At 35.8% G+C, this 27482-nt stretch overlaps 1 protein-coding gene across 1 annotated transcript in view; it reads left to right on the top strand.

The window, feature by feature from the left end:
* Positions 1-27482, top strand: part of LOC143246394 (uncharacterized) — a 56017-nt gene that overhangs the window by 11520 nt on the left and 17015 nt on the right. Inside the window, exon 2 of the mRNA XM_076493024.1 lies at positions 11966-12028. Within this exon, the coding sequence (XP_076349139.1) occupies positions 11966-12028 (63 nt within the window). The remainder of the gene's footprint in view (positions 1-11965; positions 12029-27482) is intronic.

Raw genomic sequence — 27482 nt, 5'->3', positions numbered from 1 at the left:
CTCACGGATTTAAAAGGTTAAGTTACATAAGTGCCTGATTTAGAGTTATATAAATTATTGAATATGTCAAGGAAACCTCTGTAGCTCCAAAGTGTGAATGAACACCAAAATCTAACATAGGCATGTTTGAAAAATTTCCCCAAGTCATCAAGCTATCAATAAATATAAAAATCATAAATGTCTCAGTAAATACGGATTACAACAAGACTTAACAAACAAAGACTGAAGCTACGTTCTGGGAACAGACATAAATACTGAGGTGTCGCACTGCGCTTGTCCTGAAAAATCAATTATTGACTGATTATTATAAACACCGAATTTTTGAAGTTTCCTTTGAATGGAGCATCAATAACTAATAACTATTAAATTAAAAAATCAAAATAATAAATTATTGGATTCGAAAGGAACACACATGGACACGTGGAATAAAATAATAATGTTAAACTAGTCAAGGAATAGAACATATCTAAATGGAATAAAATAATAAATGTTGGACTATGATATGGAATAAGGCAAACTGTGTTGCAGTGATAGAGGCACGAATATACAACACGACTTACTCTCCCATGTATATTTAATACTTGCAAAACTAAACGTTTCTAGGGTTCTAAGGTGAAATATAATAAATCATGTTGATTTCGTCCGTCAGTTCAGCTCTATATAAATAGGTTTTATTTTTTAGTCATGGATACTGCCTGCTATTTCGTGTTAGCTACTTTTGTACGCGGAGACTATTCTCCACTGTTACTTGGAGCAAAGATATTTCTAGATACATTTCTGATTGATCACCTAAAGAACATGAAGTCCGGAGTAGCAGTTCTGGCGATTTTAGCCACATTTATTTTTGAGAATGAAGGAGCCAAGACATACTATAGGAGAGCCATTTTGTTCCAGTGTTTCACACCAAACCTGCTAATCGTGCCTTAACTTCATTTTTAATTAAAGACATGCTATAGAAGAGTCGTTTTTGTTCCAGTGTTTCACAACAAGTCTGCTAATTGTGCCTTAACTTCACTTTTAATTAAAGACATGCTATAGGAGAGTCGTTCTTGTTCCAGTGTTTCACACCAAGTCTGCTAATCGTGACTTAACTTCAATTTTAATTACAGACATGCTATAGGAGAGTCGTTCTTGTTCAGTGTTTCACACCAAGCCTGATAATCGTGCCTTAACTTCACTTTTAATTAAAGAAATGCTATAGGAGAGTCGTTCTTGTTCCAGTGTTCACACCAAGTCTGCTAATCGTGCCTTAACTTCACTTTTAATTAAAGTTTACTGTCACTTTTTTTCCATTAATACGTGTGTATTTAATTTATGTTAAGTTTGGCTACTATCCCCATTAACCATACTTCCATTTATCCCCAGAAAATGAAGTGTTTATTTTTGCTTGAAATTTGTATCTTGTTTTGTCTCTTTCCACCTGCAACAAATTACTAGAAATGTAGTTCCACGTCGCTCGGCATGGTCAGGTGGGTAAAGGCGCTCGACTCGTAATCTGTAAACTGTAGCCTCTTGGTTAGCGTATCTTTGGTTTAAGACGTGGCACCTACAAGTACGTTTTGCACTTTCAATTGCACTATAAGAGAGATAGTCATTTACCGCTATTCGATTAAGAGTAACCGCTTCAGACGGTGGAGGTCATCGATTATTTTCTTCGCTCTAGTCCACAGTTCATCTTATGGAGTGCTAAGCCTAATAAATCATAGGGATCTGTGATCTGGTTGTTTATCTCATTGAATGTACAAAGCGTCATGCATGTGAAAAACCAGCACTTTAATGACTAACAACTAACACTTATACTTGTATTTATATATGTGCATGATGTAACAGAAAAACCATACCAAAAATACATAAACAATGAGATGCTAAGACAACAAGTTTTTAATAATAAATACATTTTTGGAATAAAATTTACAGTCGGATATTGATGTGTTTTAAATTATGATTGGTATTGTCCTGTATTTATCAGAATATTTGTTTGCTTTGTTGAATTTTCCTCAAAAGTACTTGAGGACTATCTGCGCTAGTCGTTTCTGATTCTGAAGTGATCGCCTCACTTCCAAGTCTTGGGCTACTCTTGGTATAGTTTGATTTAATCATTATTCTTATAACACATCTACGGTTTAATTATGTCAAGATAACAACGGAAAGTTTTGCTTTTTTAAAAAGTTATTTTTGTCGATTATATCTAATAGCTTTACGAATCTCTTTCAAACTTACATATTATGCCACTTCAGTGAAAAATATGGAAATGCATATGATTGGAAATAAGCAAAACTGTTCTAGAATCTTAAAGTCTGTTATTACTTTCTGAGAAAATGACAAAATCTCTTAGTTTCCGAAGTCAGTTTAGGTGAATAATTGGTGTTTTGGTTATTAAACTAAACCTTCCAAAGATATAACAGTTGGCGGAAGGACTAGTGATTGCAATGTGGCTTTGAGAACTGACGTTAATAATAATTAGGAAAATGGATTTCTTAAAAACATTACAATTATATATTTTAACTTATTCGGTAATATTCTTTAAGATATTCAGAAGTTTTGTCATACTTTGTAGAACGATATGTATTTGCTAAAGTAATAGTGTTGCCACTAGCGCGAATCGACACTAGGGCGACACATTTAGCAAGTATATGTTTGGTTTATGGAGAATTATCGAATATTCGACGTTTCAGTGCTAGCTGAAAAGACTTGTGACTTGAGACTGTGTCACAACCCATTTATATGAACAGTATTTGTATAGCGAGATTCTTTAACGGTGATCAACCAAAAATAAAAACTTTTCCGAAGAAGGTAGTATTTAGTAAAACCTTAATGGAAGAGGGAAATTTATGCAGCTGTCCTTAAAAAAAAAACAAAAAAAAACTGTCTTCGAAATCATATCTCAAGCTAATTCATATCAAAATCATCGTCCGCAAAGTGAAGCTTGTTGTCACGGACGACAAAACGTCACTACACCACTGTGATGATGGTCACAAAAGTTTACCTCAAAATGAGTTGCTGTTATCTTGAAGAAAAAATCAGAAAGAAAACCTAAAATCATAACAGTCCCATTTAACCACATGTATACATCAAGTGTCATTCAACCACATGTATACATCAAGTGTCGCTGTGCTTTCTTGTGTAATTTTGTACTTTTGTTCCGTTTGAAAGCCTTGGAAGTTGACTTCCTGTGTAAAGAAGGAAACGCATGCAAAGATTGCTCAGGTGTATGGTCTACGAGTGATTTTGCAATCCTTCGACATACTTACTAGAAATAAAGCAATACATGATCATGATTGTCAGACGGAGAATGTCCACAAAGTAGAGAATAATTCCAAGACTAGTGACCATTTCAGTGGCACAGCGGCGTGTCGTGAACTTACACCTCTATAAGCTGAGTGGGTGGAGCACAGAGAGCCCTTTATGTAGCTTGGAACTTAAGAACAAAACAACACACAAAAACACCAAGAGTAATGTAATAGTTCTTTATCTTATATAAGTGTGTGATATTTGTTTAGTGTCAGAAGTGTTGTGATAAATGACTGATTTCCAACACTTCCACGATGAGCACTTATTCCGTGAATGGATTCTATATCCGTAGTTTTATTTTGATAAACTAACTGTTAACGTTACACATAGTTTTAATATTTTCTCAATCTTTTTTATTTTTGACACGAATAGTTTTGTGTTGATAAATTACTTGGAAGGAAAACCATTGGTGATTTATAACGGAAGTTTATGACGATGGGAGCGCAACTTATGATTGATTTTGCTTTTGATTGATGACCCGTGTCTACACGGTGTTACTGAGGTACTATTAATTACAAGGAAGAACAATAGGTGAAACGTACACACTGGAGATGATAATTATAATCTCATGGTCGGAAAATGAAAGGAAGAATTTAACAAGGCATCTTATACTAAGCAAGGCTGAAAGATCTCTTAACATTGTAACTGAAGTACAATGGAACCCTTCTAAAGCAGCCACCTTCGGGACTGAGACAAAGAGGTCTGATTAGAGGGGTGGCCTGATTAGAGGGATTCCACTGTACATAATCTGGGATTATGTAAACAAAGAAAAGGAATTGTGATTGAATGACCGCTTCAAGGGGTGACCGAATCTGAGGGGTGGCCGCTTGGAGGGGTTCCACTGTATAATAAAACACGTATATTACGTTCGGGGTCACGTAGTTCTTTATAAAGTAAATCTATTGTAGAATAGGTATTTGTACATAATTATCAAGTGTATGCGTATGTTTGAGTTGTAATTTATTCTCATAATTCCGTCCCATTTTGAAAGACGTCATCACTTACGTTTTGTTTGCGGTGTGCAATTAAACAAAATTGATTGGTTAAGACGTAACTATAAAGCCGTTCTAAAATAATGTCATTGGTTTAATTCATCTCGAATGTCTGTTTACGAGTAGTTAAGTGCTGTAACCTTTTATTGCTACAATTACAACATCATCTAACTTACTAAGGTTTTGTTTGTCGTTCTCAAGTATGTTACACATACCTTTGCTTCGAATGTGTTATAAAAAAAATCTAACACCAGTCAGCAATTTAAAAAGTATAGTTAAATACGACACCCCCAGCGGCATGTCTGCGGACTTACAACGTTATAAACCGGTTTTCGATACCCGTGGTGGACCGAGCATGTACTTATTTATTATATTATTATTATAATTATAGTAACAAAATATGACATTCCAGTTAATACCAAATTTATTCAAAAACCAGGCACAAAACTGAGGTCTATACTATGTAAAAACTACACTGACATAAACAAACGCAAAATTAAAGAAGCCTTACTTATACAACAACTTAAGCCCAAAATAAACCATTGCAAAGGAACATATTTATACCTATATTAAAAAAAAAGAAAAAAGCATGTACTTAATTATAAACGAATATGTCGGAATTCTCCTGTATATTGCAAAGAAAGTCGAATATTCAAAGTCTCAATTAAGACATAGAAACAACAAAGCCTGTCGGAAGATGCCAAGGACTAGTTGTATGTAAACACTCAATACTTTCGTTTACAATATTTTATTTATATTTTTTACGTCGAATAAAACAATTTATGTATAGTTGTATGTGTTAATTTACCTACGTCATGAGTCTTAAACAACGAAGAATGACCGTAGATTTTAGCATATGTTAATGCTATTGAGTAATGAAGTTGTCCCATGAAGGCTCCGATAACATAGCCAAAACAGCGCAAGTAAAAGCATTGTAACGTTAGGGGAAGTCAGTGTATAATTCTACAGAAGGTATTTCTTTGCGGCCAGGCATGGCCAAGTGGTTAGGGGCGTTCGACTCGCAATTCGAGGGTCGTGGATTCGAATTCCAGTCACACAAACATGCTCACGCTTTTACCCGAGGGGGCGTTATAATCTTACGGTGAATCCCACTATTCGTTCGTAAAAGAGTAGCTCAAGAGTTGCAGGTGTGTGGTGATGAGTGGCTGCCTTCCATCTAGTCTTACACTGCTAAACGAGGGAAAACTAGCCCAAATAGCCCTCATGTAGCCTTGCGTAAAATTCAAACAAACAAATCTTTCTTTGCTGAATTTCACAGTTGATTCTTAAGAAACTGATATAAATATTAATTTGAACACGTTAAGTAATGATGAATTATAATTGACTTCATTTAAAGTGTCATAATTGTAACAGTTATAATCATTGATTTTTCCTAAACATTTACACTTTATGTGTTCTTGTGGTCAGGCTACGATTAAATGTATACCAAGCTTTGACACAGTTAGTGAATCTTAGATTTTGTGCAAGAGAATTGTTGTTGGTAAGAACAAAGCAAACCAACTGGCTATCTAATACGTGCCTACCATGGGTGTTGAAACCTGTTTTGTCTTGTTATAAGCCTTCAGGCTTGTGCAAGAAATGAGAGGTATCTTGTGGTTCTAATATATCATAGTGTAGTTAATAATTTTAATACAATAAACATTACACAACTGTCAGTATGAGTAGTATGGTATTGTAAACTTTAGTAAAAGTCTTCATTCTGAATAACACATTTTCGAAGTTTCAATAAAATAATAAATAATTACTTGAATGATTGATTTCCGTAAAAATATCTGAATTTTTGACTATTCAATGGTATTAAAAAAGAGACCCGTACAATAAATTGTTACTGAGTCAGTAAATTGATAGATAAAACAGTATTCTAATAATAGCTACAGTGGAGCGCCATTAAGCCGCGGACCAGTAAACCGCGAAATCGCTTAAGCCGCTGTAGCAAGTCTTGTGAGCGATGTGAGCGAGGATTATCGCGGCTCACCGCTAATTTAAGAACGTGTAAAAACGCGGCTTACGAATTTACTCCTGGCTTTATAACTTCAAGGGGATATTTAAAAAGGATTTGTTTTAATTTGGGATATAAATAAAATATATTACAATAGAAATCGACCGTTAATCTACCTTATCCGCTCTCTATGTCAGCTTTATGGAGGCCGCCATTGTTACCGAATCACACCTCTCCATACATTAAAGTTAATCCGCGGTAAATCCGTAAAAAAAGTGATCAGTAATTAAAGTATTATTTTTAATTCGATAATCCGATATAATGATCACGCAATGGCCCGGATGAAGCTCCTCGGCGGAGCTGTTGGCGACTTCGGCTTTTCAGTCACAAAGGTTTAAGCCGCAGACCACTTAAGCCGCGGTTAAACAGGTTGACTCCCCAAATACCGCGGCTTAACGGCGCTCCACTGTATTTTTTTCATAACAAGGTGATTCACACTCAATCTATGTACAATATTTATAGAGGGCTGAGAACATTATATTAAAATGATTTTGAATATACAAATTAGTAAGTCATGTGACAACTACAGCCAGCATGAAGTTGCAATTGAACGGCATGTATCAGAATTATATTTTTATATTACGTGAGTTATCAGTGGTAAATTTCTAAACTTACAATGCTGAAATCCAGGATTTGAATTCCCACGTAAATAGTCAATCCTCTAACATTGTGTTAAAAACATCAATAACAAGTTTGTGTTTTTTGTAGGTAAAGTGATGTCTCAAAAAAATCTGATAGATTTTGTGACAAAAAATATCTATACATTCAGATCATAATGCTATGTTCAGATCGGGAATTTATAATTTCCAATGGCATTGGAAAGCAAAGGTATATGGTTCCACTTGGGGTACCAGGACTATCCAGAAAGAGACTTCAAACAAGTCGTATCTTTTCCGTGATAAGTATAGTGCAGCATCTTGTAGCAGATGAGAATCTACAAACACAAACGTCAATGTCAAAAGCTGGCCCATGTGTCGCAGTCAACAGTATGCAACACAATTAAGAAAGATCTTCATCTGAAAAGAAAGTCAATTTTTATTATTTCAACACCATAAAGCTTCAAGCCATAACGCTCGTCAGCTGCCACAGGTCTCAAGCATTTAGAAATAAAACAGGTGTTTATGCTATTCTATACAAAAACATGCCGCTAAAGTGGATAGATACATCGCCTATAGATGGTTATGCGACTTGACTGTTTAAGTGGATAATGGATCCAAGTACAATTGATAAATTACAGAAAGTTATCAAGGTGGAGTGTACACTTTTGACGTGACAGCTTTAAAATGGTGCCTTTTGCAATGAAAACAACGCTGTAGGGTTATTGTCAAGATGCACGATCATCAGATGGAGCATGACTAGTACTGCAACACCGTAGTGAGTCCCCAAAATCGTTTTAGTGGAGACACGTAACCATGGTATTTGAAAGAATGCATTTTATCATTAAAATATTTTCAAAATTTTCATAATAATTCTTTGTGTATATATGTATTTTTCACAACAAGTTTTAAAGCTTAAACCTGATTTATTATAACATAACATTACTATCGCTAACGTTAAATTTAGTAATTGATACATTACAAACCAGCAGTATATTAATTAAGTTAATTATTTTCCAAGAGTGACAGCTATTCATGTGTATAGTCAAAAGTACAGCGAATTGAATATTTAAATTGTTAACAGTCAAGATGGGTAAACTGTTGAAGTTATTTCTGAAACTCTACCGAATTTCTGACAAATAAATCTCAGGTGACAGCTGAGCGTAAATCCTATTTACTGCCATCATTAAATTACAAATCAGGGTTTAAATAATTAACGTCATCAAAAATAGGACCCTGGTGGCTCAGCAGTGAGACAGACTTAGAGCGAATAACGTTCCCTCAGTGGTAAACCATGGTTAAAATGGTTTACTATATTATACTTATGTCACGTATGTTTGTCAGTTGCTCATGAACTAATATATCTAGAATTTGGAGTTTGTGGACATAGAACAGATAATCCATTTGACGTTTTTGCGCAAAACAAAATAAACACTATAAACACATACACACACACTAAGAATGTACATAGTTTCTACCAAGTATTGATAAGGCTCTTAATATCATTACGAAACTGCCGTAAAAATTAAATGAATATTGTATTTTTTTTACATCTTATATAACATGTTAACTATTTATTGCAATATCATAAGCTAAACCTGTCTACAACATGAAATATGAATACGTTTTTAATCACACATATTCTATTAAACTTTTAGTACAGGTATCTGCACTTTGTTACAAGTTCCAGACAGACAGAATGTACCCAACCTTAGATTTCGGTCCGCTAAACTTTTCCTTTAGAAATCTCACAAGTTTGAAGGTCTGGTGCAGGTCTTGTCCATTTCCACACGTTCGGTTATAGGTGAAAAACGAGAACTCAGTTGGACATGTTTTGTTACATTAGATGATATGGATTTTCTTTTTTTTTAAGAACCTTAGTGTAATTTACATTTGTTATACAGTTCTAAGTAAATTACTTCTGGGTCAAAATTCGCTCGGTGTTGCTCAAACTCGCATTCGTTGTTGCCCAAAAGTTACAAATTCGCATTTTATATTGTAATATCCAGAAGTTGTCACAAAGTAGCCGACAGCAGGTGTAAAGAGAAACTTTAAATTTCAACCTTTCATTAGCTATTTACCTTATTTTTTCGCGTTTCTGATGTTGCACAATAATTTTTTTTGCTTCATGGTAAAATTGTCCCCAGTTTCTTTTGCTGTTATTGTCGGGTTTGACTTGTTTTAGACCCTGTAAAAGCATTCTATTGAGCTTCCTATTTTGTGGTATTCATTACTTATAGGGCCCGGCATGGCCAAGCGTGTTAAGGCGTTTGCCTCGTAATCCGAGGGTCGCTGGTTCGAATCCCGGTCGCGCCAAACATGCTCGCCCTCCCAGCCGTGGGGGCGTTATAATGTGACGGTCAATCCCACTATTCGTTGGTAAAAGAGTAGCTCAAGAGTTGGCGGTGGGTGGTGATGACTAGCTGCCTTCCCTCTAGTCTTACACTGCTAAATTAGGGACGGCTAGCACAGATAGCCCTCGAGTAGCTTTGTGCGAAATTCCAAAAACCAAACCAAACCAATCCCGGTCGCACCAAACATGCGCGCCCTTTCAGCCGTGAGGGCGTTATAATGTGACGTTCAATCCCACTATTCGTTGGTAAAAGAGTAGCCCAAGAGTTGGTGGTGGGTGGTGATGACTAGCTGCCTTCCCTCTAGTCTTACACTGCTAAATTAGGAACGGCTAGCGCAGATAGGCCTCGAGTAGCTTTGCGCGAAATTAAAAAAACAAATCCAACAAACAAACATCATTGCTTATATTTCTGGTGGTTTTACTTGTGAATACCCCACCCCAGTAATGAGTTCCGTAATATTCTATTAAAACATATTGCAGTCCCTTAATCTAATAAAAAACAAAGCTTTCTCGAAATATATTTTTGGTTCTGAAATTGTATTCATACGATTTTCTTTAAGTTTATAAGTAAATAGCGAGATTTATCCTCATGGCTGAAAAGGTTTGGAGTTTGGGAAGCACAGTTTGTTGGCGAATTGAGCTCCCTGATTGCCACGTTGTTTTTATATGTAGCTAGTTTCCTGAAATAGTTTGATAATTTCATACCAAAACGTGGTTAGAAATAGTATTGATCATAATAGCATCATCTGCATGCATGATCATCAGTAATGAAGGTACTACGTTCACTTACTCTGAGCTCTCAAGTTAAACATTATATTTAAAATATATACAATAATAACAGACGGCTAGCACATATAGGCTGAAGTAGATTTTCGTGAAACTCAAAACAAAACAAACTAGAAAAACATTACATAATAAGTCGTGTTAAGTATCTTCTATTTTATTAGAATATCATAAGCTACGGACATGCACTGCTGCAATGAGACATTCGTTTCATTGTGGAAAGAGTCAGTGCGAAGGGGCTTTAATGGGGCGGGCAGTATTAAGTCAAACTTAAGCGTAATTATAGCTGCTAAACCTTTTCGGTTATGAACAGAAAACACGCAATTTTCAATCGTATTTCAGTTCGTTCGAACCAATCCCGAACCAGTTAATAGCTTTAGTATTTCAGCCTCAACTACACTTTCAATTTCAACTCCGAGAAAATATCTTAAAAATTTTAAAGAAGGGAAAATAATTTTCCAACTTTCGTAGTTACATAATTTTCGAAGAAAGATTCCAAATTTCTCTTGAGACTAATGTATATTTTATTTAAATAGCCTAGACGTTTAGAAAATAGAAATATGATACTAAGTAACTAAACAAGTAGTTTCGTAAGTAAATAAACCTAAAGAAGGGAAATAAAATTCTATCCTACTAGTGATAAAGTAGACATTTAAACATGGAGCCTGCTAGTGATAAAGTAGACATTTAAACATGGAGGAGGGATACTACAAATGTTCTGTACAATTATCTAGTAGTTAGCCCAGCATGGCCATGTGGTCAGGACGCCTGACTCCTAACCTCAGGGTCGCGGGTTCGAATCCTCGTTACTCCAAACATGCTCGTCCTTTCATCCATAGAGGCGTTATAATGTGACGGTCAAACTCACTATTCGTTGGCAAAAGAGTTGCCCAAGTGTTGATGGTGGACGGTGATGACTAGTTGCTTTCCTCTCTAGTCTTACACTACTAAGTTAGGGATGGCTAGCGCGGAGAGCACTCGTGCAGCTTTGTGTGAAATTCAAACAAACTAGTTAGTAGTTTCTCAAAAAATTGTTTCACACTTTTTAGTTCAAAAGTATGACTCTTCTCTTTTGATCTACAGTTGCTGTTTTTCGAGATTACTAGCAACACAATCCTCCATAGTTAGCGTTTATACCACCCTCATTTCGTATTCTAATTACTTATATATATATATAAATGGATCTCAGCATTTCGTTGAAATGACTACTGTATCTGATTAATAAAGGAAGTTGAGTTATTGTATATAAACACTAATGATATTAAAACAAGAAATATCTAATAAATCATAGAACGGTATTCTTCATTCGCTTTTAAAGAACTTTTAAACCATATATTCAAAATTAGTTCCGTGGGTATGTTTTTCTTATAGCAAAGCCACATCAGGCTATCTGCTGAACTCACTGAGGGGAATCGAACCCCATGATTTTAACGTTGTAAATCTGTAGACTTACCGCTGTTCTAATGAGGTGCAATTAGTTCTGTGACATTTATGGGAAAGGCGGTTAAATAAAGTGTGGCTTAAATTTAATATCAGACATTTATTAGAGAAACTCACGACTTGTACTCCGGTGACTTCTGTGCAATACCGTTTTGTATGTGTTTCAAAATTAAATAAAAATAGTGTAACATTTTCCTATTTGGAAAGAACTAGCGATTTCCTGTTAGATCAATGCTTGTGTGAAAATGTATGTTAGATATTACATGTATAAAACTGTCAAATGTAACGAAAAAACAGTTGATATAAAACAAAACTATTATTCTGGCAAAATGTAACGACAAAATAACTCAATAACTCTAAAATAAGTAGACTTATAGCAGCATTCTAAGAAAACTAACAGTTGTACCCTACAAATAACTTATAGCCTCAAACATACGTGTATTTAAAATGAAACGATGTTTGATCTAAACACCAAATTTATTTTCAACAGGAGAAACTTCTTGTAAAACTGGAAGAGCATGAACCAGAGTTGGCCAAGTCACGTGACGAGGAGGTAAGAAGCATTTTGCTATAGAATAAAAATATTTTATCTTTAGTTTCAAACTGTCCTATCTGTACGGCGTTTTCTCTCTCTCTTGTATAGGTTTATATACCCAGGAGGGTCAGGTTTAGTTAATCTCTTCCTCCTTCCTTCAAATTTTGGTTTTACAACTGTCAAGTGTATTTATACATTGTGCACGAGGGCCAAGGTAACCCGCACTTACTCAGGACCCTATCAGGGTAATGTTAATGCACTATCTACTCGTACGCTTGGTGCAAATAAATCATTTCTCTTTATAGTTCCATAATTATTTTAACTTTCATTAGATGTATAACAACTGTAAAACATTTACATAAATCCATTTCAATGTTTATTATTCAATCCATAAGCAAATGTGGAGTCCAGTTTATAAGTGGCTTTTTTTTTTATTTTGAAAATATATATTTACTGAGGAAAGGTGTTTAGGACTATCCTAATCATGTATGCAGTATCTGTCTAGTTCTCTTACTAGTTTGTTTTTCTCCAATTTTTGTCAAAATAGTTTATTGTACTATGCAGGAGTCTATCTGCTATTGTTTCTATGTGTGCATATTTATGCATGAATCCTGATGATGTAGTTCTGGGTTCTTTAAAAGCTGCTGTAAGTAGTGTAATTTGTATTGTTTGTAGTTTTGCTTGTACTAATTTTTTACTTACATTTAACTATGCAAGGGCTGCATACTCAATTACGGGTCTAATGTATGTTTTATATTTTTTATAGTTATCTGCCATTGCTCCTGTATTTTTACCAGTTAGACTCCTAGCATAGTTTGTTCTTCGCCAAATTTTTGTTTTAATATTATTTATATGGTTTATCCGTGTTAGCTTAGAGTCGAATATTAGTCCTAAAAAATTATGCAGATGTAGCAGTCTGAAGGAGTGCTGTTTTTTGTGTTTAGTTAGCTTTGTGAGTACTACTAGTTGTGTTTATTTTGATTCTATATTTTTGACAATATTCACTTATTCTATTTAATTATGGTTGTATGTTTGTGGTTGCTATTGCTGGTGTTGGTGCACTTTTCCAGACTGCCACATCGTTAGCGAACTGTGAGGAGTATCCATTATTTGGATCTTTTAGAGGCATATTATTCACGTACCTGATGAAAAGGATAGGGCTAACCACTCCTCCTTGAGGGACTCCGGCTTCTGGAGTAAAACTCTTTGAGAAAGTCCATTCAACATTAACTCTACATATTTAGAAAGTTAGATAGCCAGCGGAGTGTTCCCCGCGGTAGTCACATTACTTGCATTCGGAATCGGAGACCGTTATGCCATAAAGTGTCGAAATCCCTCTCGATATCAAGAAAGCAAGCGATAGTGCATTCTCGTTTATTAAAACTATCAACAATTGCTTCTGTTAGTCTAACTAAATGTACTGTAGTTTGTCTATATTTTCTGAATCCGTTTTGCTCTTCTGGAAATTTTTTATCTCCAGGAATGTGGAGAGTCTGTTACTGATTATTCTCTCAAGAATTTTGCTGACACAGCTGGTCAGGCTGATCGGCCGGTAGCTATTTGGGTTACCGGCTGGCTTTCCTTCTTTATGGAACATTAATACATTTGCATGCTTCCAAGAAACCGAGATATAACCAAAGTATAGTGATAAATTAAAAATTGCTGTGAGATGTTCAAATAATTTCGAAGTGCCTTCTTTAAGGAGGATGGCATGACGTTTTTTCTCTCTCTCTACAGTTGTTTGGATATATAAATTTGTATACCCGTGATGGTCAGGTACACTAGACCTCTACCTCCTTCCTTTTCATTGTTAGAGTGGACTTAGTAGTATATTTAAAGTTAATACATGTTGAATGTATTGTATTTATTTTAAGAACTTAAGAATGAAAGTAAATGCGAATATAACAAAAAGTGTCGAACACAATATAAAGTAATATGCCAAAGGCCTTTCAATGCCAGAGTGGTATGTCTACGGACTCACACCGCTAGAAACGTAGAGCACAGATAACCCATTGTGTAGCCTTGTGCTTAATTCAAAACAACAACTATCCAAACTGTTAGAATAAAGTCAAAAATTAGGTTTCAGGCCACTTTCAAACAACAATGGAAGGCACATCATAGGCGAAACATCAAAATGTTATTAATCTTGGTATTTAGTACAACAAAAACACAGTAAAAGTGTTTGAGTTCAGCAAACAATTAATAATTTGTGTCTTTCCTTTGCTTTAATAACTGCAAATAGTCTTTCAACCATTGTGGCAACATATTTGATCAAAGTGTCCTTTTGGACTTTGCTCAAAATGTTTCTAATACATTCCCATAAAGTTGTTTTTGGAAGTAACTTTTGACTTGTTAAATGTTTTATCTATCAAATTCCTGATCTGCTAAACGAGGTTGAGATTGGGGCTCTGGGTGTGGGGGGGGGGCATTGTTGCAGTTTCTTTCTTAGCTAAGTAATTTACGCATAAGTTGGGTGAGTGTTTGGGGTCATTATTTTTTTATAGTAGAATCCTTAACAAATATCTCACAAACCACTGGGTATACCATGACGAATCAATACCTGATGGTACTTTTAATGCACCATTATCCCATAAAATTTGCGAATATCTTCTCGACAAAAAAAAACACTGTCTAACCATCATGCTGCTATTCCCATGCTTCATGGTAGGTGGTATGCATTTAGATGAGTACCTTTCACCTTTCCCACTGGACGTACTACCTCTACACTTTGATCCAAATATATGAAACTTGATTTCAACCGACAATGGCATTCTTTTTCAATCATCAACAGTCCAGTTTTTGTACTTGTTTAGCAAATATCAGTCTCTTGACAATGCTTGGAGACCAAAATAAAGGTTTTTAAAGTGTTACATGACAAAATATTACATTCTTGTCAAGTTTTCTTGATACTGTAGATCTGGACACTTTTATATCATTTGGTTTATGATCGTTTCTCTCATGCTTGAGATCAGTGGCAATCTTTCTTATGCCCCAAGCGTTACATAAACGAGGATACTTAAAATCAGTATCATTGAGTTTAGGTGTACTGCCCCTATCTTTCCTATTTTCAAACTTACCTGTTTCAGTCTCAAGATCTCGGGTGAACTTGAGAGTCTTTGGGGAGCATTTCAAGTCTATAACAATTTGATGAAAAGTCCACCCAGCATCACGTAAAGCTTTTATGCGAACTCTTTGCTCTATTGACAATTCTCTATGTTTTTGAGCCATGGAATGATAACAGAAATTAATATGCAATGCTAAATACTGTTTTAGCAAAGTTTATTTGTAGTGTGCTAATGAACTGATTCATTTGAATGTATACAGGTATCATATGTTAGCTTCTTGCAAGTTTCTTTCTATATAGTTAAGGCCCTACATAGGGTACCAAGACAGTTATTTCATACACCATATTTGTTCAATATGTTTATTCAAGCAGAACCCTTATGACATGCCCTTGATACAAATATATTGGAATTCTAAAGAATGATAAATACTCTCACCCTGGCCCATTCAGTTGTTAACACGAATCAGTGAAGTATTACCATAATGCTGAAATTTACATTCTGTAATAACACAGAAGAATTAGCCCCATAAAATGGAAAGAATGACAAAATATTTTCTTATCCTAACTCTCTTGCACAGTTCTTCTGTATCTGCCATATGTAGTTCCGATGAGGCCTTTTGTTTAAAACCAGTGTTCAAGAGACCAACAGAGATACGCAAGACATAATAGTGGCCTAGACGCTATTTATGTTATCAATGGTACGAAGTTAAGTTTGGTAGTTTGTTTTGAATTTCGCGCAAAGCTACACGATGGCTATCCGCGCAAACCGTCCATAATTTAGCAGTGTAAGACCACAGAGAAGGCAGCTAGTCACCACCACCCGCCGCCAACTCTTTTATCAACGAACAGTGGGATTGAGCGACACATTATAACACCCTCACGACTGAAAGGGCGAGCATATTTGGTGTGACGGGGATTCGAACCCGCGATCCTCAGATTACGAGTCGAGTGCCTTAACTATCTGGCCATACCGGCTCTACAAAGTTAAGTAAATGAAGTGTAATTATTTTAAGGTTTATTTCAGTCATTTGCAATTCGGAATTATGGTAAGGATTAATAATAAAATATTATTTATGCATGTTTAAAATCAGTTATTAATTATTATAATTTTTCACTTGAAATAACTTTATGAACATTATCTTCCTAGAACGAATCATGCAACTACAATATCAACGAAAGAAAATTACATTAACAGTTCTAATAAACCCTCAGTGAAAGCAAAGAAAAATATTTAATAATACGTCAACCACACTACATTTGCAAAATCTTGTGTCGAAGAGGCCTTTCGCGCAACACTAATGCTAATCAGATCGGCTTTGATACAACAGACGTAATAGTGTATCTCAGGACGTAGTAGAAGTCTCAGTGGCTATGCATATCATCAATTACAGTACCAACAATAGCCATGGTGTGAACTAGATTACCGAAGTGAGGTGTAATTATTATTATCTTATTATTACTTTAATTTACTCTAATTTTATCCTGGTGAACAGATAGGCTAGTCCTCTTGTTCATGGTTCGAGTCATGCCACGTCAACGGGTGGCAAAGCTACTTAGACTATCTGTTGCTGGTCCTAATTCTTAACTATTGATCGGAAGGAAAGTAACCAGTCAGCAGCACTAAATCACCATCCATTTAAGCTATGGTACTGATTGTCACTTTTATAATGCAGCCATAACTTAACGATCAAGGAAATATATTCTGGTATCGCATGGCTTTGATCTCATCTCGCACATTTCGAGCTCCAGAGCTCTACCATAGAGCCACCTCACGCCCCCGTTGAATAATATTTGAGAATTCTTTTAAAAATATTTTGCTTAAGCCTACAAAAAACACTGCGTGTACGTATTAGTCCCTAATTTTTGAACTGATGGAAGAGACAGAGAAAAGAAAACTAGATAGAAACCATCGCCACTTTTTGAACGAATAGTGGAATTTGAGAGTTACTCTTTCAAATTACCCACATCTCCAAAGTGCGGAGCGTGTTTCTTTGGTAATGTATGTAAACCTTCAACCCTCCCAATTTGAAGACTTTAATAAACACTTGGCCATATTAATCCCTTTAAACAATAGGTAGTAGTCTAAACAAGAAACTTGCCACCTCATGTTATTAACGTCATTTTAAGACTAAGCTTTATTTCGAAAATACGATAAAATGGTAAATGAAAGCTTTCCCCAACCCTGAAATGAAGTTGATTTTTAAAATAAAAATAGAAATGATGTTGGATAAATCTCAGCAAAAAAGCCACTCCGAGTTCGGTCCAAAATTAGAGTCCATAATATGCTACTCAAATACCACGAGTTTTTAGCTGTGGATATGTTATAAAAGTGAGAGTTAAACCCAGTTGCTAAAGTGCATTCATGCTCATCGTTTGCTCTTCTTGTGGGCAACAGGTCTATATTAGGGACAGCTGTCCCTGACTTTTTACTTGGCCGTTTAATCCGTGTGTTGTATAAGGTGCAGTTCAGATTGAAAATACCAAAGCAACCAAAAAATAAACTAGTAAATTATGTAAGAAATAGTAACTTTTCTTCCTATATTTAACTGTCAATTTTTTCTACATAACACATGTAAAATGATGTATGAAATAGCCCACTAAGATCGCCTTCTGACTTTGAAAGTTATTTGTTTTAAATACCATAAGAAATAGTCGAGTGGAAGATCCTCAAACATATTTTCCCACCTTCATACGTTGGTATTTTTAATAAATCACATCGAAGTGGAAAATAACATCTCTACTCAACTTTAACCTTCGTTTATTACCATTTGTAAGCATAAAAATCAGTGACAAACGAAATCAACTTAACCTTCAACTGCAATATATTAAAATACAATTTTCTTATAAGAAAAGGCCCGGCATGGCCAAGTGTGTTAAGGCGTGCGACTCGTAATCTGGGGGTCGCGGGTTCGCATCCTCGTCGCGCCAAACATGCCCGCCCTTTCAGCCGTGGGGGCGTTATAATGTTACGGTCAATCCCACTATTCGTTGGTAAAAGAGTAGCCCAAGAGTTGGCGGTGGATGGTGATAACTAGCTGCCTTCCCTCTAGTCTTACACTGTTAAATTATGGACGGCTATCGCAGATAGCTCTCGTGTAGCTTTATGCGAAATTTAAAAAAACAAAACAAAAAACTTATAAGAAAAATTCAGTTCTGATAATATAAGCTCTCTATCTTTCAATACTTCGAATAGGATTGATGTTCTTTTTAAATAAAGATAATAGTGATGAACGTCTCCAGATCGCTTTCCAACTATTTGAACTTCATGTCTTGTTTTGTGTTTTACGTAATATGCATTTCAGTGCTTATGTGAATTATTTTCAAAACATTTCAGAGCAGATAAGACCTGGCGTTGAATACTTTTAAGTAACAAGAAAATCTATTTTTGCAGGCGAATCAATTTCTCAAACTGAATTTTTGGTTTGTTTGCTTTGAATTTCGCATAAAGCTACACGAGAACCATCTGCGATAGCCGTCCATAATTTAGCAGCGTAAGACTAGGGGGAAGGCAGCTAGTCACCAACACCTACTGCCAACTCTTGGGCTACTCTTTTACCAACGAATAGTGGGATTGATCGTTACGTTATAACGCCCCCACAGCTGAAAGGGCGAACATGTTTGGTGCGACGGACTGAATTTTTGGAGACGACTTTATGGAATTTAAAGTAGCAAGGTTAAGAATGTTGTTTTATGTAGAGAACATTATTTTGAGCTAATAGCTAGTTCCATTACTGTCTGTAACAAACATGCATGTTCATTAAAGCCATCCATTTGTTCCCCGCTAGTACAGCGGTAAGTCTACGGAATTAGAACGCTAAAATCAGGGGATCGATTTCCCTCGGTGGACTCAGCAAATAACCCGATGTGGCTTTGCTATAAGTAAAACACACACGCCACCCATTTTATTTCATAAGAAAAATGTTGAGTATGGAAATCTGATTGAATGGTACAAGGATATAACAAAATAAAAGGCAATATATTAATATTTTTTTGCATAATGCGACTATTGTTGGGTTGACGATTTGTAGTCAGTAAAGTTTCTTGATTTAGGTCAGGTACCAGTGAATACTTAAGTTTATGTAACTCCCAAGATTTTAGATTATACTAAAAAACTCGAAAATATCAAATAACTGTGCTTCCCAGTGGCACAGTGGTACGTCTGCGGACTTACACCACTAAAAACCGGGTTTCGACAGCCCTTTGTGTAGCTTTGTGCTTAATTCTACAACAGACGTCAAAAAACTAAATACTATGAACACGAAAAAAACTGTTGAAAATCCATAATCTATTTCTTTATTTATTAAAGTAAAAATATTCTGTTTGAAACAAAAGGTGGTTAACGCACTCGACTCGTAATTCAAGGGTCACAGTTTCGAATCCCCATGACACCAAACATGCTCCCGCTTTCAGCCATGATTGCGTTATAATGTGATGGTCAATCTCACAATCCGTTGGTATAAGAGTAGTCCAAGAGTTGGAGGTGGATGGTTATGACTAGTTGCTTTCCCTCTAGTCTTACACTACTAAGTTAAGGACGGCTAGCGCAGATAGCCTTCGTGTAGCTTTCTACCAAATTCAAACCAAACTTTTGAAACACAAATATTAAAATATATAAATATTTCTTTATTAACCAACCCAAGTCCCCGTCACACAAAACACGCTTGCCCTCTTAGCCGTGGAGGTGTTATAATGTTACGGTCAATCCTACTATTCGTTAGTTAAAGAGTAGCCCAAGAGTTGGCGGTGGGTGGTAATGACTATCTGCCTTCCCTCTGGTTTTACACTGCTAAATTAGGGACGGCTAGCGCAGGTAGCCCTTGTGTGGCTTTGCGCGAATTTTAAAAAACAAAAAACCTTTTTATATTTATTATCATTTATGTAATTTCAATATTTACATTAGTCTTCGCGCAATTTTTGTTTTAAACGTGTTACTATCGTTGAGTCAATAAATATTGCTTGTAATGTTTTCAGTGATTTTGTAAAAAGAACAATGGTATGGAATAGAATGAGTACCTCAAATCACTGGGTAATCAAACTAGTTTTTCGTAACGGGTTTACTCTTTATAATTTAAATTTTGTCATTTTCTCTCTCCGTGTTGTTTAAAATACTATTATCAACTGATAAAAGTTTCAAAAAAATCAAATGCTTTACCTGTAACTACCACGTTTATTGTACAGGATCAAATAATCCACCTCTTTGTCTCCCTATTTATGTGCTATACAAACGCTGACTCTAAAAATCTGGATTATCATAAAGCAATAATCCCCGATAGAGGATCTGTAGGCTGCATCAGGTCCTTGAAAATCTGCAATATGACTAGCACTACGATTGAGTGTTGCAATGTTAATCATTATCACACAAAGATCAAGTAAAAGTGTATTTGGAAATGATATGCTCCCTAATCATCTTTATAGCCATAACCTAAAGTGGTCTAGTGTGGCTAATTTCGGGAAACCGCTGTCGTAAAACGTGAGATATCTTCCTGGAAAGGGTCGTTATTTACAGCACCGAAGAGCTAAACGCATTATTATAGGTTACAAGGTCGAATAATCCACACAATAAAGTTTTCAAGTTTTTCTAATTTCCAAAAATGTTGTGTATAAAATCAAAAGGTGTTTTCTGGCGTTGGTTTTAACACTGAAATTTGTTGTATATCTCCAATTATTTTAGTTCTAGACACAATCTGATACGTTTGTGCTATTCAAATGCTGACTCTAAAAATGTCAATTGTCATAAAGCAATAATTCACTAATCCACCCCATTCTAAAAATCTCTGCTCTTGCTCAACGATATAACCCCAAAGTGACTAGTATAATTAACTGTTGATTAAAAAACGCATAACATTACTGATAAAAAGAAGGAACATTCTAATATTTCTGAAACAAATTTAAATTACAAAAAGCAAAACTTAACTTAATTACAGACTTTTGGGGTTTCTTCTTTGTTGTTAAAGACAAAACTACACAATCGGCAATCTGTGGTCTGCCCACCATGGATATGAAAGCCCGATTTGAGCGTTATAAGTTTTCAGACTTATAGTAACTCCACCGGAAGGTTATGGTTTCGTGGCACCACTGTTACAGAAACCTTAATTTCAAGAAACATAACTCATACACTGGCGTTTCCCTCCCAGTTGACTCAGTGGCAATTTTCTGAACATACGATGTCAAAATCGAGTTTCGAAACTCGTGATGGGTTCAGCTCAAATAGTTCATCATGTATTTTGCACTTAAGAACAAAGAAACAAACTAAGCTGGCTTGTTATTTACTATCCTTGAACATGACATTGACTCTCAAATACCAATTACAAATCCAGACCTTACCAGTTTTTATTATTATTTTTCTGTTATTTGCATAACAGTTTTCACTTGCGATTTAAGTTTTTGTTTGTTTGTTTTGGAATTTCGCACAAAGCTACTCGAGGACTATCTGTGCTAGCCGTCCCTAATTTAGCAGTGTAAGACTAGAGGGAAGGCAGCTAGTCATCACCACCCACCGCCAACTCTTGGGCTACTCTTTTACCGACGAATAGTGGGATTGACCGTTACATTATACACTCCCACGACTGGGAGGGCGAGCATGTTCAGCGCGACGCGGGCGCGAACCCGCGACCCTCAGATTACGAAGCGCACGCCTTAACGCGCTAGGCCATGCCAGGCCCTGCGATTTAAGAATTGTCAGAGGAAATATTATATTCTCCCAAATCTTTATTGTGTGGTTTGGTGGTTATCTTCATCTAAGTATATATGTTTTGCATCTGTGCAACTAATGTAAGTTTTCATTGCGGTTTATTTTTGTTCTAGATATTTAAATGTATCTATGATTAATTATATGAACGTTTCTTTATTATTGGTTTAAGGTGTGATATTTTGGCCACCTATAGTTGATGGTCATATGGTTATAGTTATTGTTTGGTTATTAAGGGTGGTGGTGGTGTGTATGACTATGTATGTCTACATACATAATTTGGCTTCATGTTTATGAATACAAAACATCCATGGTGAACAAAAAGTTTTGCATAGAATGTTGTTCGTCCAAAACAAACTAGATATAAATAAATACTACATGTATCATGTGTTTAGATTGTCACACTCACGTTAACGTTCGTAATTTTTGCTGGAGAAAAAAATAAATAAAACAACCATTTTAGTGGTGACACGAGAAGAAAACAAATAAAACAACCACTTTAGTGTTGGAACGAGAAAAAATAAATAAAACAACCATTTTAGTGCTAACAAGAGAAGAAAACAAATAAAACAACACTTTAGTGATGACAAGAGAAGAAAACAAATAAAACAACACTTTAGTGTTGAAAAGAGAAGAAAACAAATAAAAAAACATTTTAGTGTTAGAAAAAGAAAAAAACAAATAAAATGATTTTAGTGCTGGCAAGAGAAAAAAAACAAGTTAAACAACCATTTTAGTGCAAGCGAGGAGAAGAAAACAAATAAAACAACCACTTTAAGGCCGGAAAGGAGAAGAAATAGAAACAAACCATTCACTTTAATACTGCAAGTAGAAGAAAATAAAACAATCCAGCAACTTTAGTGCTACAATTTCTTGTAACCTAGCCAATAGCGAGTTAGTAATAAGAGATTCTGACAGCAGATGAAAGAATCCAAGGTTTGAGCTGTGGGGGTATTATATGTGTAAAAATCAGTCCTTCTGTTCAAGTAAAAGTAGCCGCTTAGGCGGCAGATGCTGCTCACTTATTACCCTACCTTTAGTCCATCAGGTTTTAATTGAGGTTACGAAAGTTGAGCCTTGAAGTTTCTGACCTATCCAGCTAGCCTATCTGTCTTATGTTTAAAATAACCAATACTTCTAGTACTGACCTGTTTTTAAACAAATTAAAAGAACCCAGGGTTATTTCTATAGTTCGTTTATGATTACAAGAAGTAATTAACTACTATATTGATCACGGCAATTGAATTCTGATCTTTGTTTTTATTGTATTAAAATACCCCAAAAAAACAGTTATAGTGCAAGATCTTTATTATTCTGGTTTAACCATGGTTAATTTCAGTTTTCAAATGTTTTTGGTATTTATAGGTTTTGTTCCACTATTACTACTATTATACCCAGTATAACTTTATGAAATGTAGAGTACTAATATCAAAGTAAAGTCTTAAGAAACATAGGTCATCTTTCATTTATGTGACGAGTTAACTTACCCAGTGGTACAAAAGCAAAACATATACTTCATGTATGTAAACCATAATAACCATTTTTATTTTGTGATTTTTAATGTTGTCTAAAATAGGTAATTTTCCCGAAAGGAGACTAAAAGCCGCCTGTAGGGTTCATTTTTCGCACCACAATATATGTTGTCTGTCAGTTAGTTAGTAGACACTAAAATGACGTCGCATAAGGAATGTATATCTTTGCTAGTTGTACTATCACAATGTCATTAAAACGTTTGTTTGATTTGTTGCATTTCGCGCAAAGCTAAACGAGGGTTATCTGCGCCAGCCGTTCCTAATTTAGCAGTATAAGACTAGAGGGAAGGCAAATAGTCATTACCACCCTCCGCCAACTTTTGGACTACTCTTTTTCCAACGCGACCCTCAGATTACGAGTCGAACGCCTTACCCCACCTGGCCATGCCGAGCCAATAAAACGTACGCAAGTCACGAAACACGAGAAGAATTTTGCACTTTGTAGGTTACAACACAACATGACATATGATCTTCAAAATATGAGTATTTGTTACTCTAAACTTTTGTTTTATTTCCTCTCGAAACAGAATATCTTCGGGAACCCTGCTGAAGTAAATCTAGTAAATATAAATGTGTTTTATTTGATTGCCCTCTCCTGTTGATCAGAAGAATTTATATTTGACTCATGACCTTTTGGAAACATCATCTGGCATGGTTTTTACTTTGGAACGGACAACACTGCCCCTTTACGTTGATGTCTGATAAAACTGAAAGCTTAATAAATGTGACCTCGGTTCTAGCGTTGCACGAAATAAACTCGCTCATTGTAAATGTTCTCTTTTTGTTCTGTGTGGTGGAATAAAGAACAGTATGGGAGGTAGCATCTTAATGATATTTAAGTTGTCAGAAAGGACTTCAGAGATGTCTGTTACACTCTGGTTTTTCGAGGGAGAATTTTCTTTTTCAATTATTCAAAGTTTATTGTATAAACGTTTTTATTACTCCTTGGGTTGTTTTTAACGACGTATTTAACGTTTAGTTTTCTCAGTAATATACGTATACACATTTGCTATACTTTGCTTTCCTGGCTCAGTCTTAACGAACAAAGCATTTTAAATCAGTTGATGTGAAGCTATTGTTGTCATATTACCTATTCTTCTGCTTCTTTTTACATTTTAAATCAGTTGATGTGAATCTATTGTTGTCAAATTACCTATTCTTCTGCTTCTTTTTACATTTTAAACCAGAACGATGCGTTATACAACATAATCACTAAAAGGTCAGGTCAGGAGCCCAAAGACTCTGGTATAGCCAACTCAGTAAAAACCTAGTAAAGTAAAACTAGTAAAACTCAGACTAGTAAAAACCTAATCGGTCAGCAACACATGCCACCTACACGGCTCTTCTCAACTGAAAATAGCAAATGTTATCAATTTTTCGCTAACATGTAAATAGCTGAAAGTTCGGAACGTGTAGAATAGTGGATATTCTAATCCTCAGCCTAACACACTAAACACTAGTTTACATTCGATACCATCACTAACAAAAAATAATAATAAAAAATAATCACTGAACATCATGATTCAAAGGGTAAAATAATTAAAAATTACTTTAATCTATAAGATATTCAAGCTATACGTGAATGCTTCAGATACATAAATCAGAATATGTTGGTTAAACAGCAAATTTAAAATGGATCGAAATTTAACATATACTCTTCAAAAAAAGAAACGCAAAAGGGATATTTTTGTTATTTTAAAGAGAAATATATGTAATAACGTTACAAGCTCAGAGTATGTGATGTTACACGTGTTAAGGCTTTGATTGTCAGACCAAAATGACAATAAAAGTTGTGCGCTTTGAAAACGGAGGAAAACATCGGATTTTTCACCAAAACGCATGCGTGTCCAATAAATTTGTTTGAAAGATCTGCATGTATTGCAAGTGCAACGTGTGCAAAATCCCTATACAAGTGAGGGGTTCTCGGTTTCCATAGCTCAGTGTTAAGCCACCGACACGCAATACAGTTACGCCAAGACTGACTGAAGCACAACGCAACAACGCCATTGGTCGCTTGGAAGCAGGCGAATCTCGATCAGATGTTGCCAGAGCTGTGAATGTCCACCCAAGCACCATCACAAGGCTATGGAATCGTCACTAACAACATGGATCAACTTGTGACCGTCCACGATCTGGCAGATCTCGTGTGACCACGCCCGCACAAGATCGCTACATCCAGTTACGTCACCTTCGGGATAGAACCACCACTGCGACGTCTACTGCCTCAACCCCCCAACCATACCAGGGCTGCGTAGGATTTCCGATCAGACCGTACGCAACCGTCGACGAGATTCTTAGGCCCCATGTGCAACCCATCATGGTGAACATCAACGACGTTTTTCAACATGACAATGCCCGTCCTCACACAGCCCGACTCACCACTGTCTTCTTGAGACACCACAACATCAACGTTCTTCCCTGGCCCACCAGATCACCAGATTTAAACCCCATCAAACATCTTTGGGACGAGTTGGACCGACGTCTGCGACGGCGACAACCTCAACCGCAGACTCTACCTCAGCTTGCAGCAGCTTTGCAGGCTGAGTGGACAGCCATTCCACAGGAAGTGATTCGTCATCTCATCGTTTCTATGGGCAGGAGATGCCAAGCAGTTATTGATGCTCACGGGGGCATACTCGTTATTGACGTTGAGTGACGTTAAACGTCAACTAGTGAGCGTGGACTTCGCCCTTGCAGACTTTGGATGTTCAGCAGTGAATGTGCAAAGTTTCACACATGTCATACAGAACTACCCGGGATAAACTTGTTAACAATATGTCTCAAATTTTGCCTTTTGCGATTCTTTTTTTGAAGATTATATAAATAAGAAATTCGTATCAAACGTTTCAGTTAAATTTATTCTCCTTTGATATTAGGTAGGGCCAAGTGGTGAGGACACTTGACTCGCAATCTGAGGGTCGCGAGTTCGAATTCTTCTCCCACCAAACATATTAGCTCTTTCAGCCATTTTAGGTCTGTTATAATGTTACGGTAAATTCCACTGTTCGTTGGTAAAAGAGTATCCCAAACGTTGGCGGTGGGTGATGATACCTTTCCTTTAGTCTTTCATTACAAAATTATGGACGGCCAACGCAGAAAACCTTCGTATAATTTTGCGCGAAATTATAAACAATTAATCTAACATCAGTTTGGATTTTTTTAATCTAAATCCTTGATGCCACATACTGAAATATGTTTGAAAGTTTAAATTTAAATTTATTTTTCTTCATATAGTTAGTTAGCACTATTTGGTTAATTCTTGGCTCAGTATCTAAATTGTAGCTGTTTTTATTTGCAATAAGATTTACGAGGTTTTGTAGATACCTTGACAAAACCTCAGTTTTAAAGAGATTTAGCTGACTCGTTCTCAGACGTACAAACAACCAAAAAACCTCCTTTATAAAATCGCTGATAATATACAAATATTTGCGTTCTTGATGCAGACAAATCTATATTGGGTCAGCGTCTTGAACCTTAAATACCAGAATCTAGGATAATGCACATATCAGCCCCCTCAATAACTCTGGAATTTACAACCACGTAAACAAAGATTGTAGTAAAAACAAAACAAAACCAGCCAGTAAACAGTTCAGAATAATAGACTCGCCTAAAGATTAATGGACGCTAATAACAAGGAATCACTCCTAATTAGTAATTTACAATCAAGGATGAACAATCAACTAACTACGTTACTGCATTCAAACTATGATCAACTTATCGTATCCGAGTTGGACAAACATGTGAAAGTTTGTCCAATAAGCACATGTCAATATATGTGTAATTTTCCTGTTTGGTTTCATACATAACAATATACTGTCTCTTACGTTAAATCATTAAATTTATAAAATCACGTTTTATTGAGGTACTTTTGTTCTCAATCGGAAAAACGGTTGTTAATTGATCTATAGTTTGGATTTAAACACAAAGCTTCAGAATGGAATATCAGTGCTCTGTCTACCACGGATATCAAAACCCGGTTTTAAGAGGTGTGAGTCCCCAGACATATCGTTGTGCCACTGGGGCGAAAATCGGTTAAAAAACCCCAATGTCTGATTGTTTGTTTTGAATTTTGCGCAAAACTACAAGAGAGCTATCTGCGCTAGCCGTCCTTAATTTAGCAGTGTAAGACTATAGGAAAGACAACTAGTCTTCACCACCCACCGCCAACTCTTGGGCTACTCTTTTACC

Source organism: Tachypleus tridentatus, chromosome 3 (assembly GCF_004210375.1).
Source record: "Tachypleus tridentatus isolate NWPU-2018 chromosome 3, ASM421037v1, whole genome shotgun sequence".
Taxonomy (NCBI): Eukaryota; Metazoa; Arthropoda; class Merostomata; order Xiphosura; family Limulidae; genus Tachypleus; species Tachypleus tridentatus.
Note: the sequence above shows the minus strand (reverse complement) of the source record. Positions and strands in the feature narration are given on the sequence as shown.